This window comes from Plasmodium gallinaceum (genome assembly GCF_900005855.1).
Source record: "Plasmodium gallinaceum strain 8A genome assembly, contig: PGAL8A_v1_98, whole genome shotgun sequence".
Taxonomy (NCBI): domain Eukaryota; phylum Apicomplexa; class Aconoidasida; order Haemosporida; family Plasmodiidae; genus Plasmodium; species Plasmodium gallinaceum.
The window spans coordinates 274,606-294,902 of record NW_021628265.1 but is presented as its reverse complement, the minus strand read 5'-3'; the positions used below and the strand labels follow the sequence as shown (position 1 = coordinate 294,902).

Sequence of the window (20,297 nt, the reverse complement as noted above, 5' to 3'; positions counted from 1 at the left end):
TTAATTATTAACAAATCTTTGTATTTTTTATATATCTTCATTAAAAGATAATTTTAGATTTTAAGAAATTAAAATTAAATATTAATTTGTACATTATAAAATTCATTAATTATTTATTTGAAAATGTATTATCTCTTTTTAATTTTTTTTTTTTATTATATTTCCTATTTATGAATAAAATATATTGAAAAAAATTTTTCCCATAACTTGAAAATAAGGAAAAATTATTTGTTTATTTTTATCAGTAAAATTATACGAAAATTTAAATTCTATACAGAAATAGATTTAAACTATTATGATAAATAAAAAGATTGTAAAAAAGATTAAACTACAAAAAAAAAAAAAAAAAAAAAAAAAATTATAATATATAATTTAAATTCTATTTATATTAATCATTAGTGTAATATTTTCCTAATAATTTTTTTTTTAATTTAATGATATATAACAATTTGGTCATATTTATTTATTTATTTTTTTTACATAAAAGATAAATGGTTATTTGATTTTTTCAGTTTATAGAGTTACAAAAAAAGAAAAAGAAAAAAATAAAAAGATAGCATGTTACATGCATTTAAACAAAATAAGAAAAAAGAGGCAATGAATACATAAAAATACATATAAAATAAAAAGAATTTATTTAAAAACAGAAAAATTCCTTTAAAATTTAAAAAAAAAAATTTTCTTATTAAAAATAAAATTTTTATATTACCAATTATAAATGCTTAAAAAGAACCTAAAAAAAAATATAGATAAAATTTATTATTGTTCATTAGATGAAATTAATAACTATTGAAAAAATTTAAAATTCTTCTAATATTAATATATATAATACTGTTTTCTTTTATTGTTTTTACTGTAATAAAATAATAAAAAAAATTAAATATTTCGTTTTGATAAACGTAAAAATAAATAATTGCATGTTCTAATATAAAAAAACAAAAATTGCTAGCCAGATTATTTTTAAATATATACGTTAATGAAATATAAAAAAAAAAGTAAAATTTTATAGAGTATTAATTTAAAATTTATATAGAAAATATATTATTTATAAAACAATAATTTTATTATATAATTTATTTTTTAATAGATTCTTATATTTTTTTATAATAAGTTTTTAATATTTTTTCATATTAATTCATCCCATTATAGGTTTTTTAAGTATTTTTGTATTCTTAATTTTTTATTATTTTTTAACTTTTTAGATATATAATTATTTCCGATTTTTTTCTTTTAATTTTAATTAATAAGTCATTACAAGTATTTATTTTATTTTATATTTGTGCATATATAGATAAAAATAAAATTTTTTTTTTTTTATGTAAGACAGTTTTTTAATATTTAATTTTTAAAGTAGATTTTAAAATTTATTTTTAATAGTAAAATATATAAATATAAATATGCTTGTTTTTTTTTCTCATTTAAATTAATTATTGTTTTATTAAAAGTAACATTAAAAATAAGTTTATATATAAATAAATATATATTTATAAAGTATTTACGTTACTAGATATGATTTACTTTTTGTTTTGTTTAATTAATTTACTGCATTTGGTTAAATGCGGATATAAAATAAGTCATAGTGGAAATATTGTTATTACAAATCAATTTAATAGTATTGTTGATATAAAATTATTAGGAGAAAATGATGCATTTAATTTAGAATTAAGTGACATTATTAGATTCCCAGTATACTGTATTCCTTTCAGTACTATTGATTATAATTCTAGTAGTAACCGAAAGTCAATATATTTTATTAAACATGAATTCAAAAATTTACTTTATTTATATAAGAATAATGTCAAAATAATGCCAATTATTTTTCCTGATCGAGATTATATTTCTGGATTAGCAGTGAATAATGGTTTTATTTTAATGATAACAGATATAGATTTGTATAAAATTGATACTGAAAAGAAAAAAATTAATCTTTTAAATGTTGAAGCAGGAAAATATACAGATATATATAAAAATAAAGAAATGTTTTTTTCTAGCGTAATTTCAGATAGTATTGAAAATCATTTCTTTATTATATGTTCTATAAGAGTAAATTATTACATTTTACATGTAAGATATGATGAAAAGAACGATTGTATAGAGATATTAAACGTAATAGATAATATAGATAACGAACCATTAAGAGTTGTGAATGGTGTAGCTGTGATTGAAAATCGTTTATATATAACTGAAAATGCAGAAAATATTATTAGATTTACTCTTGATAGAGAAAAAAATAATGCAATAACAGAAAATGTGTTTAGTTATACTAATGGAAATAAGATAGTTAGTTTAAGTGGCAATTCTAAATATGATAAAGAACTTAATGAAAATACGGATTATTTAATAGTTAATTCAAAAAAAATTTCTTCTGGTATGCCATCTTCTGAAAGTTGTTTAGATTTATTAAAAATAAATAAAAATAATACTGATTTGTTTAATATAGTAGATTTGTTTAGTAAGGATATTAATTTTTTTTACTTTAATATTTATGATGCTCATATATTTGTTGATGACCAGTATGAGCCAATGGAATTAACTAATGCCTTAAATGAAAAGGCTAATTTTTTAAAGTATAATAAAAAAAAAGAATTAGAAATAAAAAAGAAACAAGAATCCAATAAATATATATTAAAAATTATTTGGACAAATGATTATAATTGCACAATTAATAAAGGATTTGTAGATATAAGAAAATATAAAATAGAAAAAAATGGTGAAAAAAAACTACCATTTACTTATATAACAAATCAATATGCTTTTGCTCCCTATACTACATCTGTAAGTCACTGCTCAAAAAAAAATTCTATTTTTAAAGCTATATGTTATTATGATTCTGTAAACAATTATGTGAACATCTTAAATGAACCTAGAGAATATAACACTGAATTTACAGGAACTTATCATTTTGACGGATTTAAAGATAACATAGCATTTGATTACAAATCTATTTCAAACATACACGTATTAACATATCCATTTAATAATACAGTATATGTGTATTTTGACAAAAAATATATAGAAATCAATTTGCCACAACCATTTGGTATTTCTATTGACAAAAGTAATAGTTTTGATGGAAAAGTTATCATATATGTTACAGGAAATGATGACAAAAATAATTACGTAAATAAATGTGTTATAAGTAAATTAGAAAAAGAATATGAATGTTATAATGTTTTTAATAAAAAAAAAAAATATAATGAATTATTTCAATATATATCCTATATCACAATTAAATCTGAAGGAGAAGAGTTAACATATGTATATGTAACAAATAATAAAAAAACTATATATAGACTACATAAACAAGATAAAAAATGGATATTTAATACATGGTTTCAATTAGATGATCCATCACAACGTATTGGCCCAATATCAACTTCATTAAATTACTTTTACGTAACAAAAAAAGCACTAAAAAGTTTGATTGCAACATATCCAGATTCAAAAATGTTATTAAAAATAAAGAATGCTAAAAAAGAAGATTTATATATAACGGATGATAAATATATCTTTTTAACTGCCTCTCATACTGTTATATTTTGCGCTAATAATGATTCATATGGACGTAATAGTGGGTCAACTATTCATTTTTATGCTTCCATATTAAAAGAGAAATATTACCAATCTTTTGGTGTAAATAGTATCGTGTTTAATATATCAAATGATTCTAAATTTAATTATTATTTGAATTAATAATTTAATAAATATTTTATATTTGTAAAACTTACGAAAATAGAACATATATATATATATTTTATTTATTTTTTTTTTTTTAATTCAATAAATTATAATATTAATATATGTACATATTTATTACTGTAAAATTATTTATAAAAATTGAAAATATTGCCTTTTGTTTCATTTGATATAAATCATTATATTTGTATATTTACACAACCTTTTTCATTTTTTATTAATACACTAAAATAATTAAACTATATTTGGAATTTTATTTTTATTTATTTAATTTTATTATATTTGTGATTTAAGTTCCAATAATTTCTCATAAAATATTTATACAAATTATATCGTAAAAAAAATATATTTTTTTTTTTAACAATTTATTTTTATTATATGTACATGAATATATTTAAATTTACATCTAGCATATAAATGTTTTTTTGAGTATTTGTTTATTTTTAAATTATATAATTAATATCTAACTTTTAAAAATATAATTATTCTCTATATTTTTATTTAAAATTTTAATATAGATTATTTTATTATTTAATATATTATGATTTTTTTTTTTTTTTTTTTTATTAGTTTTCCTTAGTTATTTTTAATATAAAGGTTTATATAAATTCATTTTTTTATTAAGTATATTTTTTATTTATACCTTTAAAATAAATTATTTTTTTCATTATAAAATTTTTCTATTTATTTTCTCATACTAATATTTAATAATCTTTTAAACTTTAGAAATGATAGTTTACTTAAAAATTTTAAAATGTCTTTTTTATTAATCTGAATCTATATCGCTTAAAGGATCATTTTTCCATGCACTAATTAAAATCTTTTTGAATTCTTCTTTATCAATTACCTTATCGTTATTTTTATCAGCATATTCAATCATATTATTTAATTCATTATCACTGATATTCTCACCTTTAATAAATTAAAAATAGTTAAATAATGCATATTTCAAAAAAGAATTTTAAATATAAAACATATTTTAAATTATATAATTTCGTATAGTTTTTTAATTAAATTATTTATATATTATATATATTTATTTATATATTTAATACCTATATCCTCACAAACTTTTTTTAAAGAATGTAATGTGATTTTACCTAAAATGAAAAACATAAAATTCTTTACTTTTTTAATATATTTTTTCTCTTAAATATAAGAAAGAAATATATATATATATATATATATATATATATATATATATATATATATATATAATATAGACCATTCATTTTTTTTTTTAAATATTTAATTTTTAATATTTTTAACATTTATAATAGTTACAAATATAAATCTATTAAATGGAAAAATATAAAAAAATTAACCAGTGTCATTAGGATCAAATAAAGAAAATATTTGTTCTATTTCTTCATCATTATATCTTTTATGAATATTTTGTGAAGCTACATGAAAAAATTCATCAAAATTTAATTTATCATCAGTACTTTTCTTTATTTGCAAAAATAAATTTTTTACTTCCTCTTTTTTGAAATTCAAGCCTAATGATTTTAAAGCAAAATAAAATTCTCTTATATCAATGTAACCACATTTATTTGTATCAAATAAAGAAAAGCATTCACAAATTTCTTTTTCAATGTCTTCATTAATAGTAAATTCTTTGTTATTTTCAATTATCATTATGTTTTATAAAAGATTATATGTATAAATCATTTCGCTTGTGTTTTTTTATCTTTTAGTAATTCAAAATATATTATGTATAATTTGAAATTTTATTTTTAAATATATATACATAAATAAACAAAAAAAGAAAATTACTTTTTAAATAAAGCATTAGAGTAAAAAATAATTTTTCTTAAAATACGCACACAAAAAAAAAAAAATTTTTTTCTTTATTGCCATTGTTATCATTTAATAAAATACATTATTCTGGTATAAATAATTTACATGGATTTTATTTTTTATATTGTTTATGAAATATATAATATATTTCTTTCTTGTAATATATTAAAATGGGAAAATTATCTGAGATAATAATATATAAAATAAAAAAAAAAAAGAGCGAGATAAGAAATCATAAATGTTGAATATTATACTTTAGAATAATAATGAACAAAAATATTAAATATAAAAAATGTGTAATTCTTAAAATTATGATAAAAGGTGAAAAACTAAAAAAAATTTATTTTTCACATAGGAGAATTAAAAAAAGTATACTGCAAAGTGATATATATGGATTTATATTTTTTTTTTTTTTATATATTTTTAATTTATTTTTCTTTTTTTTCTCTAAAGTAGGAGCTTATCCTTCAACTATTATAATTCTTAATAGAAAACAATTATTTTGTTAATAATATTTTTTGTGAAATATTATTTGTTCTAATTTAAATTATCCTACGTTAAAATATTTTATGTATTATTATCTTAAACATACTATATTATCATTTTTAAAAATAGTAAACTATATATAACTTCGATTAATTGTTACTAAAACAACTTTATTTTAAAATTTTATTTTATTTATATTATTATGTTATTATATTTTATATGATTTTCTTGTATAAATAAGATTTAAGATATATTAATTTTGATAACATAATATTTTATAGAAAAAATTTTTATAATAAAATATGTATGTTTCCTATATGTTTGTAGGTGTTTAGGCATTAAAAAAAAAAAAAAAATATTCATTTATTATATAAAAAGGAAAAAATCAGATTAAAATTTTATGTATGTATTTATTTATATGTATATGTATTTTTTTAAATATATTTCTTCATTTTTTTTTTTTTTTTTTTTTGTATTATAAAAAGTGATTTAAGTGTATGAGGTTATTGTCATTTTTTTTTTTTTTCTTTTGGTATCTTCACGGACTTACATCACAAAAAAAAATAAAAAATATATTAAATAAAAAATAAAGAATGTAATGAAAATATAAACATAAAATGAAATACTACAAAGTAAATAATTAACATTAAGGGATTATTTGTAAAAAATAAAAAATAAAAATAATATATAAAATGTTCAAAAAAAATTTATATAATATTTGAAAAAAAAAGAAAAAAAAATTTATTTTATTAAAAGGTATAAAACACAATAACATAAATAAATATTATAATTTCATTTTTTTTTTTTTTTTCAGAAGTATTTAAGTTTTTTATATAAATTAATTTATCTTTTTTTTTTTTTATATTAAAATTAAAAATATATAAATTTCCAATTAAGAGGAAAGAAAAGATAATAACTTAATAATTTTTTTAATAAAAATGGTAATATTAAAAATAAATTAATTTTGTATTAATTATAGAAGTTGCTCTTATAATGATTTTTTTTGTTTTTATTTATTATATTTAATAGTATATATTTGTTTCTACAAAAGTTTTAAAATATTGATAAATTATTTATATAAATTAAAATATATTATGATATTTAATACTTAAATATTTATATAACTTTTATGATAAACTTTTACATATATATATATATATATATATACTACTTACCTATAAGTATATAAATGTTTATGTAATATATTATGAAGAATTAATTTCTCTAAAAATATGCAATCTTATTAATTTTTATAATATATATATATATATTTTATTTTTTTTTTTTTTTTTTTGATGTTTAAAGGTTGTATATTTATATATAATGATAAATAATTTAAAAATTTGTAATAAATATAAAATTTTTATTTATTTTATAGGGTAAAGGAATAAAAAAACATTTAAAACGAGTAAATGCTCCATCTCACTGGATGTTGAACAAAATGGGAGGTCAATATGCTCCCAAAACTAGTAGTGGACCACATAAGCTAATTGAAAGTATACCCTTAGTTATTCTGTTAAGAAATAGATTAAAATATGCTTTAACTTTTGATGAAGTAAAATTGATATTAATTCAGAAAATTGTCAAAGTTGATAATAAAATAAGAACTGATTGCACATTTCCTGTTGGTTTAATGGATGTCATTCATATAACAAAATCTAATGAATATTTTAGATTATTATATGATGTGAAAGGAAGATTTGTTCCACATAGAATTACAAAAGAAGAAAGTCAATATAAATTATGCAAAGTGAAAAAAATAATTTTAAGAAAAGGAAGATTGCCTATTGCTATTACTCATGATGGTAGAAGTATACCATATATACATCCAGAAATTAAAGTAAATGATACTATTAGGTTAGACTTAGAAACAGGAAAAGTTTTAGAGTTCCTAAAATTTCAAGTTGGTAGTTTGGTTATGGTAACAGGTGGTCACAGTGTTGGAAGAGTTGGTGTTATTTCATCTATAGATAAAAACATAGGTACCTATGATATTATTCATGTAAAAGATTCAAGAAATAAAGTATTTGCTACTCGATTAAGTAACGTTTTTGTTATTGGAGATAATACAAAACCATATATTAGTTTACCAAGAGAAAAAGGTATAAAATTAGATATTATTGAAGAAAGAAGAAACAGATTAAAGGCATTAAATAATTAATTGTAAAATGTTATCAAAAGAAAAAAAAAAAAAAAAAAAAAAAATGTACTACGTGTTATTTAGACAAACTTTAAACATATATATATATACGTATATATGTGAATTATTAATAATTTTCATGAAATATCATTAATATATATTTATAATTTTATCTAAAACTTTAAAAGAAAAAAAAAGATAGAGAAATTAATGATGAAAAATACTTTTTATTTTATTTTAAACATTTTTGTTTTTATTTAAATGTAAAATTCAACTTTTTAAAAACTTTATATTTTGTTTTTCGTTTTTTTTACCTCTAATTTAAAAATTTAATAAAGAAATAAAAAGGTGCATATATAACAATATTAACAACTAAATCTTTTCTATAAATCATTTTTTTCTTTTTACTCTTTTCCTTTTTTTTTTTTTTTTTTTATTGATTAACTCTTTGCTATTTCAGAAAATAATCGACAAAGAAAATATATATATATAAAAGAAAATTATTTTTTCTTCACATTTGCTCTTTAACGACTTTTTTTTTTTTTTTTTTTTTTTTTTTTTTTTTTTTTTTTTTTTTTTTTAAATTGTATTTTTTTCTTAGAAATTTGTTATTTAATATTTTTTAATATTGGAATAAAAATGAAAAAATAACATAAAGAATATAATTGTACTATATATGTGTATATTATAATAATTTTTAATTTTTCATAATTTGATCTATGTAAATTTTATGAAGAAATAAAAAAAATAATTTTTTTCAAATTTATTGGATATTACTACAATAAAAAAATATATAAAAAAGTTAAATGTCATGCACATAAAATTCTGAATAAATTATAAATACCTTTTTTTATGTTTAGCATTTTTGATGTCAAAGTATTGTTGATATAATTATAAAGTTTACATAAAGTTAAATAATATAGTATATATAATTTATGAAGGAGTTAAAAAATTTCTTTATAAATATATATATATATATATTTGTTTAAATATATTTTATGTTGTATTCTTATTTTTATATTTATTTTTTGTGTTATAATTATAATAAAATAAGTGCATTAAATAACTTGTATTTCTTCTATGATTTAAAAATTCTTAAGACCACTAAAATATGATATATAGTATATAATATTTAGGTATATATTTTATTTTATATTTTGTTTAAACAAATTTTACTTTTTTCTTGTTTCAATATATAAATAAGCAAATGCACCATTTTTCCTATTTAAGCTACCTGAAAATATTTAAGTTCTATGTTTTTCTAAAAAATGAATAATTTTTCGAATTTTTTTATTTTAATGCTCTACTTTTTATTATTTATTTTATGCTCGTCAACGAAAAGTGGCAAGTTAATTAACGTCACTTACATAAATGATAACAATTTAAAGAGTGAATTAGATGATTTTCAATATATATATATAAACGATAGTGATGATTATTATAAAATAAAAAGTTCCAATATAGGAGAAATTAAACTAAAAGATGAAATATACTTTTATAAGAGTTACACAAAAGTAATTAACTATTTTAAATATGGTATACCAGTTAACGTACATTTTATTTTTGAATATAATGATGGTGATTTAATTTTATTAAATAGTGATAAAAAAGGAGTTATATGTAAAATTAGCGACTTATATTATAGTGAAGCTGGTGTAAAATATTTAGATAAAGGAAATGAGTTATATGTAAAAAATGAAACATTTAATATAAAAAGTCATTCTAATTATAATAATGATAAAATAAACAGTGTAGCCTTATGTGAAATAAAAAATGACACCTTTTTACCAACTAAATACTTGTGTTATCCATCATTTAATATAGGATTGAATGCTACTTTTATAAAAAATGAAGAATTTAAAATTCTATTAGAATTACTAAATTCATACATGAATGAGGACAATTCTTATTTACTTAAGAAAACATCGGATTATTTTAAAAACTTATTTAAAGTTGACTTGGAGAATATTAACTTTGTGTATTACATTTTTAATAAAACAATACTTTGCAATTTACAAAATTTTTTACCAAGTAATATAAAAGATTACGAAAAAGATGAAGAAATACAACATAAATTACAATTATATAATGATGAATATATTTCTAATAATAATAGTTATATGTTCAATAATATGTCAGATTATAAAAAAATAGATGATAAGTTTATTATATGGAGGCATAAAAATAAAAATTTAATTGAAAAAAATTTGGAAAAATGCAATACATTTTTTTTCAATCAAAGTGAATATATATATAACTACAAAAATCTACAGAATGTTTATGAAGGCTCATTATATAAGAATATAAATTTACTAAAAAGTACATATTTACCGGAAATAAAAAGGATTTCTTCTATTAAAGAATACACTGCATTTTTTTATAACAATAATAATTATGTTGTAATATTAAAAAATTATGAGCTCCATTTATATTTTCAATTAAAAAACATAGTAGATATAGTATTATTCCAAGATGGTTATCACGAATTAAGTTTTTACTATATCAGCTTGGATATCGATAAGAAAGTAATGTATTTATATAGATGCAATTTAAATTCGGATGGTGTAAATTGTGAAGAAATATCTTTTATTCCTTATGAGAATAATATGCAGGAATCAGCTATTTATTTATCTACTGTTCAAATAAAGGATATTTCAGCTGTTTTTATTAGCACAAAAACGAAGATATGGAAGATATATAAAAATAAAAACAATGTATATAAAAGAAGAATAATAGATTCTATAAAAAATGTTGATATGGAATATTATGGTCATATAAATTGTTATATAGTGGAAATAGTTTATCAGAAAAAACTGTTTTATAAATACATTAGTAGTAAACCTAAAAATGTAGAAAAAATAAGTGGTTGTTCATACTTAAAGCATTTCACAAATATTGAAAATTCGTTACTTATATCATTTATAGAAAATAAGCATTTTATACAACACACATACCATATAGTAAAAGATAAGAAGTTCGTTATTTCATCAGGAACTACAAATTTAACAATAAAAGTAAATGAAATATCAGATTTAATCATGATACTCATTATGATTCTTTGTTTACTTTTAACTATTTGTGCAGTTCTTAAAATTATATCATTTAGGTAATTATAAAAAGATATTATGTTATTTAATATTAATGTCTTTTTTTTTTTTTTTTTTTTTTTTTTTTTTTTAAATCATTGTATACAAATTTACTTTAAAAAAAACATATAATTACAATAGTATATTATACATTTTTTCAAAATTATATTTAATACTTTATATTTTATTATATTTATTTTATTTCTTTTTTTTTTTTTATAGTAAAGCAAAATTAGGAAAAATGAAGCATTATATTTTTGATGACGATGCTAGAACTTGTGCATCATCTGTGGGGAAATGATAATTTTTTTTACGAATCTTTTTATTCATTAGTATATGTGAGAATCTTATTTAAACACACACACTGTTTGTTCATTTTTTGGGTTTATTATGTATGATTATATATTATCTGTGTTTTTATTTTTTTTTTTTAGTAATTTTACTTTTTTGTGTATTTAATTTCTTATATTGTAATTTTATGAATTTAATATTCATATAAAAAGAAAGAAAAAGAAAATAATAGAATTATCTTTTTCTTGAATGCTCGTTTTAATATAAAAAAAAAAAAAAAAAAAAAAAAAAATGTGTAGTATTACATTTCATTAGACTTATTTGCTTTAATTTGTTTAACATGATTATTTGAAATTCATTAGTATTGTTTTATAAAATACATTATTTATAATTTTATTAATATACATTTTTTATTTTATTCTCAATTATACTTTTTATAATTTTCCAAGATATTTATTATTATTTAATAATTGAAATTGATAAATATATATTATTATGAGAATTCACTTATTTAATATATATGTTATTTTTTATTTTTTTTTTTTTTATTTTCCATTTTTTTTCATCCATAGGTGAAATGTTTTTAATAAAATTTATTTAATTTTATATTTTTTTTTTAAATAAGATTTTACATTAATACTAAACACAAAATTGATTAAAAAAAGAGGAAGTAATTTTGAAGTAATTTTTTTTACATTTTTTTCAATTAATAAACTTTATATATTACTCAAAAGGGAATAAATAAAATGAGATTAAATAAAATTTACTGAAATGCATTATAATAAAATAAAATTCATATAAATAATAGATAATTTTTAATACTAATTTATTCAATTATTTTAATTAAAATATGTTAATATTATTAATGAAATATTGATTAAAGAATATTTTTCATTATAATATATATATGTATTAATATATCTATTAAATTATTAAAAATGAAGTTGTCTCATGTAATTAAATGTGACAAATGTTATTTTTCAAAAGATGGTCTATTTTTACTTCATATAGTAGAAAATAAAATATTTTTAACTGAATTAAATACTTTTGAAATATGCAGGATTTATGTGAGTAGCTATAAGATTGATAATGTAGATTTTTCAAATGATAATATTCATTTTTTAGCTTTAATAAAAAATAAAGGATGTGTATATATATATTCATTATATAAAGAAAATATTATTAAGAAAATAGAAGACTTTTGTCAAACATATTTAGATTCGATTTTTCTTTATAAAGACAGCAATATATGTGTATACAAATATGAAAAAGTAATATAAAAATATTTATAACCATTTCCTTTTTTAGCTATAAAAAAAAAAAAAAAAAAAAAAAAAAAAAAAAAGAGTATTACTAAGTCATTATTATCTTATGTATACTATCATCCTACTATTCTAATACATTTTCACTACTTAAGTACAACTTAGTTTGTACTATATTAATACATAATTATTACTTCATTAAAGCATATTTATAATTTTATTACTTTTTATATTTTATTATTGTAATTTCAATAAATTAGAAATGCTTCAGTATATATGACATAAATAATGTTGAAGAATCTTTAGTAAATATTGAAAATGCAAAATTTAAAAAAAGTGGATATTGTTCAAACGACGAAGGTAGCATATTTGCTTGCATAACACAAAATAATAATAAAATTGAAATATCATTAATATCTTTACTAAATTACAACGTTATAAATAATATATCATGTAATAACTTGAATCCCAATAAAATTTTCTTTACAAAAGAAAATAACATAATAGCATTTAACAATAAAAAAAAATCATTACATATGTATAAAACAAATGGAGAATTACTATTTATATATACATATAAATGTGAATTGCCATGTAAAAATAATGAAGAAAAAAAAAAAATTAATTGATAAAATAAATGGAAAAATATATATGATATTGTTAAAAATACTTTAATATTTTATTTTTTTGACCAAATGTATATACAATATAAAACTTAAAATTGTAGGTATAAATGTTGTAGCTAAAAATGAAATAAAAAATATTTTATCAGTAGGATTTGAAAATGGAGTTGTAATAAGAATTAATAAAAAATGTTATTTCTTGTTTTATATTATAACACAAAAAATAATACTTTTTTTTCTAGGTTAAGATATTAAGCTTGAGGGATTTTAAGGAAATTGAAACTTTGTTGTTAGATGATATAATTATAATGAATCAAAAATTAGTAAATATTAAATTTTAAATTATTATAAAAATTCACAAAATATTAATATTTATAATATTTATTTTTATAAAATTTAAAAAATTATACTAAAATAAAACTTTTTTACATTTCAGAAAATTTACAAGGAAAATATTTCTAATAAAGACACACTAAGTAGTATTCTTTCAAAAGAGTTAAAATATATGTATATTTATACATTAATAAAAACAAACATATATGTATAATTAAAATAATATACTTCATTAAAATACTTCGAAAAGTTACTTATATAAGAACTAATTTTTTGAGTTTTTTATATTTGCTTTCTTTTACATATATAAAAATAAAAAAAGGGATTATGTATTTTATTGAATCGCTTATACTTCCATTTTTTTTTTTGTTTTAGATCTAACATATCTTCTCACCAAAATAATAAAGAAAAATTTGCTTATTATAGCAATAGTATAAATAATGAAAATAAAAAAATAGTTTTTTTTTTTTTTTATTTGCTTCATAAAATTTTAATTATTTATTATTAAATAGTTTCAGAAGGAATAAAAGAGGGAGAATACAAATTAAAACATGGAAAGGTTACTTTAAATGGCAATTCCTTTTTTATATTTACACTTTGTGAAAATATATCAAGATTAATTTATATATTTTATATAGTCATAATTAAATTCTATAAAAAATATTTCAATTAGTATATGTACATTAAAATACATTTTTCTTTTTAAAGGAAAAATCTAATGAATACGTTAAAAAAAATTTTTATAACAAAATATCAAAAATAGGAATAACTGCTTTATCATTTAGTATATGTGGGAACTATTTAGCAGTTATAAATGGTAAATAAATAGAATTTTAAATGTAATAATAGAAATAAATTTTATATTTTTAATAGTTATAATAAATAAAAAATTATATATTTATATACATTTTGTAGAAAATCATAGTAATGTAGTGCGAATATATGAAATGGAAAATCATTCATGCATAGCTATATTAGAACAAAAAAAATTAGTGACAAGTATGTACTGGGATAATATATTATATAAAGCAAGGTTAAAATATATATTATTTTAATTTATAAGAAAACTTAATATATGATGTTTTATATGAAAAATGTGACAGCTACTTTATCATTATTTTGCAGGCTTTTAATTTGCACAAATACGTCACATTTATTTGTGTGGTTACCAGATGAATGTGCTGTGCTTGATATGCCAAGAGGTAAAAAAAAAAATATATATAAATGTATCTCTAGATTTTTCAATATCATTATCCTTTTTTCTTTTTTCCCAGGTTTTATATGTAGAGACGCAAAATGGAATTGTTATGGAACTGTATTATTAGCTAAAAACGACGTAAGTTTATAAATTAATACATGTATAACTTATAACATGAATATATTTGACCAATAATTTCTTACAGGAAAAATTAATGGTATTTTGCCCAAAAGAAAACTATTGCTAAAAAATTGTTATATTTTCTTATTGCAATAATTCACATGAATTATTTATATGCAATTATATATATTACGTTACCATAATATAAAAATCATATTATGCTTAAAAAAAAAAACCCTTTCAATATAAATAGAACTATTTTTTTTTAACATATGATAAAAGTATTAAAATACATATAAATTACACACAAAAGAGAAAGTTAAAACTCCACTAAAGAATAAGCTTCTATCTATAGAATTACTCAGATTTAGTTTAAAAAAAAATACATTCCTAATAGTTTATAAATTAATCTGCAAACGTTGTACTCTTTATATAAAATGGTTTTTATAAAGAAAGATGAAAAGAATGGCTTCTAGTGAAGCCTTGAAATTGTTTTAAGTAGAATTAAACTTAAAAAAAAAATATAAAAAAAAAAAGCAATAAAAAATGTGAATGAAAAAATATGATAAACATTATAAATTATTGGTTAGAAAAAAAAATATGTATGAATAAACTTTTCTCTTAAAGTGAAAAACAAATAAAACAAATAGAATGAAAAGAAATAACAAATACTTTTATTCTTTAAAACTAAAATTACATATTGCCTAAAGTATATATTTTATTATTTCTTCCATATTCTTTTTATATATATTGTTTTAATTTTATAAAATATGCTCCACTTATATATGTACAATATTAGAACATATTAATGAGTATATAAAAAGGTGTTTTCGTATTATACATGAAGGTGATGTTAAAAAAAAAAAAAAATGAAAAAGAAAAAAAAAAAGAACTTCAATTAAAAAGTATTTTTTTTTCTTTATATTCATTTTTTTTCTTATATATTATTCTTCTCTTTATACTTATTAGCTTATTTCTTTGGTAACTTCACTTTTTTTTTCTTTTTTTCTTTTTTTTCTTTTTTTTTTTTTTTTTTTTTTTTTTTTTTTTTTTTTTTTTTTTTTTTTTTTTTTAATCTTTTATTTATGGAGTTCTGTGTAAAAATACAAAAAAATTTACTTTGAAGTAAATTTTGTAACAGCTTTTGTTCCTTCTGAAACTGCATGTTTTGCTAATTCTCCTGGTAAAACTAATCTTATTGCTGTTTGAATTTCACGTGATGATAATGTGTCTCTTCTAGTATATTTACATAATCTTGATGCTTCAGTTGCTATTTTTTCAAATGTGTCAACAAGAAATGAATTCATAATATTCATTGATCTTCTTGAAATACCTGTATCTGGATGAACTTGTTTCAAAACTTTAAAGATGTATAGCCCATAGCTGTCATATCTAGACTTCTTTCTTTTTTTTTTGGCATCTGGAGCAGCTGTTGATGATTTTTTGGCTTTTACTGGTTTTTTTGATACCATTGTGATAAAAAAAAAAAAAAATTATTTAAAATGTTATAAATAAAAAAAAAAAAAGTGAATATAAGTTTTTAAGTGAAGAAATTGCTGGATTTTTTAAAATATATTTATTTATAAATTTTCTTTTCTAATGCTTAAAATATTATAATTAAAATATAATTTTTATAAATGTTTTTTTTTAAATATGCAAAAAAAAAAAAAAAAAAAAATTATAAATTTTTAATTTAATTTACATTGTACATATGTCATTTTTTTTTTTTTTTTATCCGATATTTTTTTTATGCACATGCACATATAAAAAATCGCCTCCGTATATTTCGCTGTATATATATACATATAATACATATGCGCACACACGAAATGTATATAAAACATTAATATTATGATACATCAACTAATTTATATATTATTTTTAAAAAAGTCATATATATATATATTGATACATATTTTTATGTTGAAATCACTTGTATGATTTTTTTTTAATTAATTTATGCATGATGCAACGTAAAATATTATTTGTGTGCATGTGATTATATTCAATAATTCATTATGGAAAAAAAATATCAAATTATATTTTTATATGTAGTATATTTTTATTTTTTTGTCAGGCTGACCATTTTGTTCAAAAATGAACTATAACTCTAATAATGATATATATATATATATATATATATATATATATATATATATATATATATAAGATTTATTCAAAATATATATTTTAAATAGCAAAATATATATAAGAGATCAAATAAATAATATTGTATTTTTATAATTTGACATTTGGAAAAAAAAAAAAAAAAAAAAAAATTAAAATATATTTAAACGAAATAAATTTTAAATAATAAAAAATGAATAATATATGAACGTAAAATTTTTAAAAATTCTCTTAATAATTTATTAAATGATAATTTTCAATAACTTCCATGTTTTCAATAGAACAAAAAACATAATTTATTACGAAGGGTAATACATTTATCCTATTAAAAACTCCTTATAATTATTTTTTGTAACAGCATACTTAAGAATATTTTTGACATTTTTATTTTTTTTATTTTTGACATTATTTGGAATTGTACAGATGTGTAATTAAAAATAAAAAAATTAATTGCCTTTTGTATTTATTTAACTGAATAGTTTTTCCTTTCTTTTTTATATTTTTTCATAAAAACATTTTTATATATTCAAAATTTACATCCTTATACGTAAAAGGAGTAAATATTATTATGTATTGAAAACTTTATCTAAAAAGAATATTCTTTTACTTTAAGCAATTTATATTATTCTTTTAAGAATAACTATTAACAATTTAAACTTTTTACTTATTTGGAATTTTTATTACAATACAAAAACATTTTAATGAATACATATGTTTTTAGTTAATTATATTATTTAAAACAAAATAACAAGGAAAAGAATAATTCAACAATAATTAAAATCAGGAGAAAAATATAATTTTTTTTTATAAATATGTATTTTGCGTATTTACCAAAGATAACATAATTTGTTACTGATGATGAATTAAAGAAATTTTATTTATAAATATATAATAATTTAATTAAAAAGAATAAATTATATTTGTGTGATTCTTTTTTTCTCAAGAAATAAGATAAAATACGTATTTTATTCATTCTATAAATTTTTTTTTTTTTTTTATGAAATGTTCAGTTTTAATAAAATCTTTTACATTTATATATATACCTTTTTTTAAATTTTAATATCATAAAACTTTATTAGGATACTTAATATAAGATTTTGCTTCAAATTATTTTAAAATTGTTATTTAAAAAATAAAAACTCTAAAATAACTTTTCTCATTTTTAATAAAAATTTATAAGGTTCATTACTTTATGGATAGAAATGCATGAATAGTAGTATTAAGAATTTCATAAATATATATATATTTTTTTATATATATAAAAATTTTTCCATAAAATGTATTTTTGTAGTTTGATTTTTTTCATATTTTTATTTTGCATAAAGTATTTGCATTTGCATACTATGATATTTTATTTTATATCATTTCGGGACTTTTTTTTTTTATTTAATTGCATGATATCGCACAAAATGGTTAACATGTAAAAAAGCACATATCATATATATATGATGAGGGTCTTTGTGTATATATATTTAAAAACACAATTGATTGCATTTAAGAATTACATGCTTTTTAAACTAGTAAAATATATATAAATTTCCTTTTAAATGACTTGAAAAAAATACATATACTCTTTATATACACATTTAAAGTTAAAAATAAAGGTATATATGTAATTATTTAAATTTAAAATATATATATAAAAAAGCCATTTGCATAATCGACTCAACTGATGACAAAAAAAAAAAAAAAAAAAAAAAAAAAAAAAAAAAAAAAAAAAATGCTTATATAAAATTGCCCTTTGAAAAAAAAAAAAAAAAAAAAAAAAAAAAAAAAATTTTGACCATTTCTTTTTTTAAAAAAAAAAATATTCCCCAAAAAATTTAAAAAAAAAAAAAAATTTTCCAAATTTATTTTTTTTTTAAAAAAAATTCCTAAACTTTTAATGGTTTTAATCCAAAAATTTTTTTTTTTAAAAAAAAAATTTCCCTTTTTAATTTTAATAAAAAAAAAAAAACCAAAATTTCCGGGAAAAGGTAGGGGAGAAAAAGGTTTGGAAAAAGGGGGCCCAAAAAAACTTAAAAAATTTTTAAAAAAAAACTTCCAGGGTTTAAAAAAAAAAAAAAAAAAAAAAAAAAAAAAAAAAAATATGAACAATTCATTTTTTAAAAAAAAAAATAATACTCAAAAAAATTAAAAAAAAAAAAAAAATTTACGAAATTAATTTTATTTTTAACAAGATTTCTTAACTTTTTATTGTTTTTATTCAATAATTTTTTTTTTTTAGAATATTATTTTCCTTTTTTATTTTTATTATATATAAATAATCAAAAATGTCAGGAAGAGGTAAGGGAGGAAAAGGATTGGGAAAAGGAGGCGCAAAGAGACATAGAAAAATTTTAAGAGATAACATTCAAGGTATTACAAAACCAGCAATCAGACGTTTAGCAAGAAGAGGTGGAGTAAAGCGTATTTCTGGTTTAATATATGAAGAAATAAGAGGTGTTTTGAAAGTATTCTTAGAAAATGTAATAAAGGATTCAATCATGTATACTGAGCACGCAAAGAGAAAAACAGTCACTGCTATGGATATTGTGTATTCATTGAAAAGACAAGGAAGAACATTATATGGTTTTGGAGGTTAACTTCAAAAAAAACTATTAATTCAAAAGAAGAGGTTTATTTATATCCTAATATATTATTTAAGTTTCTTGTTTTTAATACTTAAAATGTACTTTAAATAAAAGAAAAAAGATAATATAAAAAAGGATTATATGCAATATTTAAAAAAAAAGAAAATTGAATAAAACAATTAAAAAATATATATATATCTTATTACATCAATATTCCTAAAAACATAAATTTTTATGTTTATAAAAAAAAAAAAATATATATTTTCATAAAAACTAATTTCTTAGTTTTTATATATATAAAGCGAATGCATCAAAAGGGAAAAAAATTTCTTTGTTTTTTTTTTTTTTAATTTTTTACTTTTTCATACATAATATACATATACCTTTTTTTATGCAATAGTATGAATTTAAGGCTTCACTAGAAGCCATTAACACTTGCAAATTTATATGAAAAAATAATATAGTTTTCATTTTTTTAGAATTATATGGTTAATAACTTTATTTCATTTTTATTTTTTTTTAATTTGATAACAAAAAATAGTTAATTTTAAAATATAAAAAT

At 17.3% G+C, this 20,297-nt stretch overlaps 7 protein-coding genes across 7 annotated transcripts; 5 read left to right on the top strand and 2 right to left on the bottom strand.

The window, feature by feature from the left end:
- Window positions 1-1,509: 1,509 nt before the first annotated feature.
- Window positions 1,510-3,693, top strand: PGAL8A_00332900 (translocon component PTEX88, putative; the record flags this gene model as incomplete). Its single annotated transcript, XM_028672359.1, has 1 exon — window positions 1,510-3,693. One exon carries the CDS (start codon window positions 1,510-1,512, stop codon window positions 3,691-3,693), a length of 2,184 nt encoding a protein of 727 aa, XP_028528919.1.
- Window positions 3,694-4,462: 769 nt separating this feature from the next.
- CEN4 (centrin-4, putative) lies at window positions 4,463-5,334 on the bottom strand (the record flags this gene model as incomplete). The annotated part of the gene is made up of 3 exons (XM_028672358.1): window positions 4,463-4,608; window positions 4,752-4,796; window positions 5,022-5,334. The coding sequence occupies 3 exons, from the start codon at window positions 5,332-5,334 to the stop codon at window positions 4,463-4,465; spliced, it is 504 nt and encodes a 167-aa protein (XP_028528918.1).
- Window positions 5,335-6,920: 1,586 nt separating this feature from the next.
- PGAL8A_00332700 (40S ribosomal protein S4, putative) lies at window positions 6,921-8,143 on the top strand (the record flags this gene model as incomplete). The annotated part of the gene is made up of 2 exons (XM_028672357.1): window positions 6,921-6,923; window positions 7,361-8,143. The coding sequence occupies 2 exons, from the start codon at window positions 6,921-6,923 to the stop codon at window positions 8,141-8,143; spliced, it is 786 nt and encodes a 261-aa protein (XP_028528917.1).
- A 1,247-nt stretch (window positions 8,144-9,390) lies between these two features.
- On the top strand, window positions 9,391-11,509 carry PGAL8A_00332600 (conserved Plasmodium protein, unknown function; the record flags this gene model as incomplete). Its single annotated transcript, XM_028672356.1, has 2 exons — window positions 9,391-11,228; window positions 11,431-11,509. The coding sequence occupies 2 exons, from the start codon at window positions 9,391-9,393 to the stop codon at window positions 11,507-11,509; spliced, it is 1,917 nt and encodes a 638-aa protein (XP_028528916.1).
- Window positions 11,510-12,437: 928 nt separating this feature from the next.
- PGAL8A_00332500 (conserved Plasmodium protein, unknown function) lies at window positions 12,438-15,162 on the top strand (the record flags this gene model as incomplete). The annotated part of the gene is made up of 12 exons (XM_028672354.1): window positions 12,438-12,770; window positions 13,022-13,355; window positions 13,489-13,553; window positions 13,627-13,707; window positions 13,821-13,879; window positions 14,093-14,148; window positions 14,236-14,276; window positions 14,426-14,534; window positions 14,633-14,750; window positions 14,843-14,919; window positions 14,992-15,053; window positions 15,121-15,162. 12 exons carry the CDS (start codon window positions 12,438-12,440, stop codon window positions 15,160-15,162), a joined length of 1,377 nt encoding a protein of 458 aa, XP_028528915.1.
- Window positions 15,163-16,150: 988 nt separating this feature from the next.
- Window positions 16,151-16,507, bottom strand: PGAL8A_00332400 (histone H2B, putative; the record flags this gene model as incomplete). The annotated part of the gene is made up of 1 exon (XM_028672353.1): window positions 16,151-16,507. The coding sequence occupies one exon, from the start codon at window positions 16,505-16,507 to the stop codon at window positions 16,151-16,153; it is 357 nt and encodes a 118-aa protein (XP_028528914.1).
- A 2,928-nt stretch (window positions 16,508-19,435) lies between these two features.
- Window positions 19,436-19,747, top strand: PGAL8A_00332300 (histone H4, putative; the record flags this gene model as incomplete). The annotated part of the gene is made up of 1 exon (XM_028672352.1): window positions 19,436-19,747. The coding sequence occupies one exon, from the start codon at window positions 19,436-19,438 to the stop codon at window positions 19,745-19,747; it is 312 nt and encodes a 103-aa protein (XP_028528913.1).
- Between the last annotated feature and the right edge of the window lie 550 nt (window positions 19,748-20,297).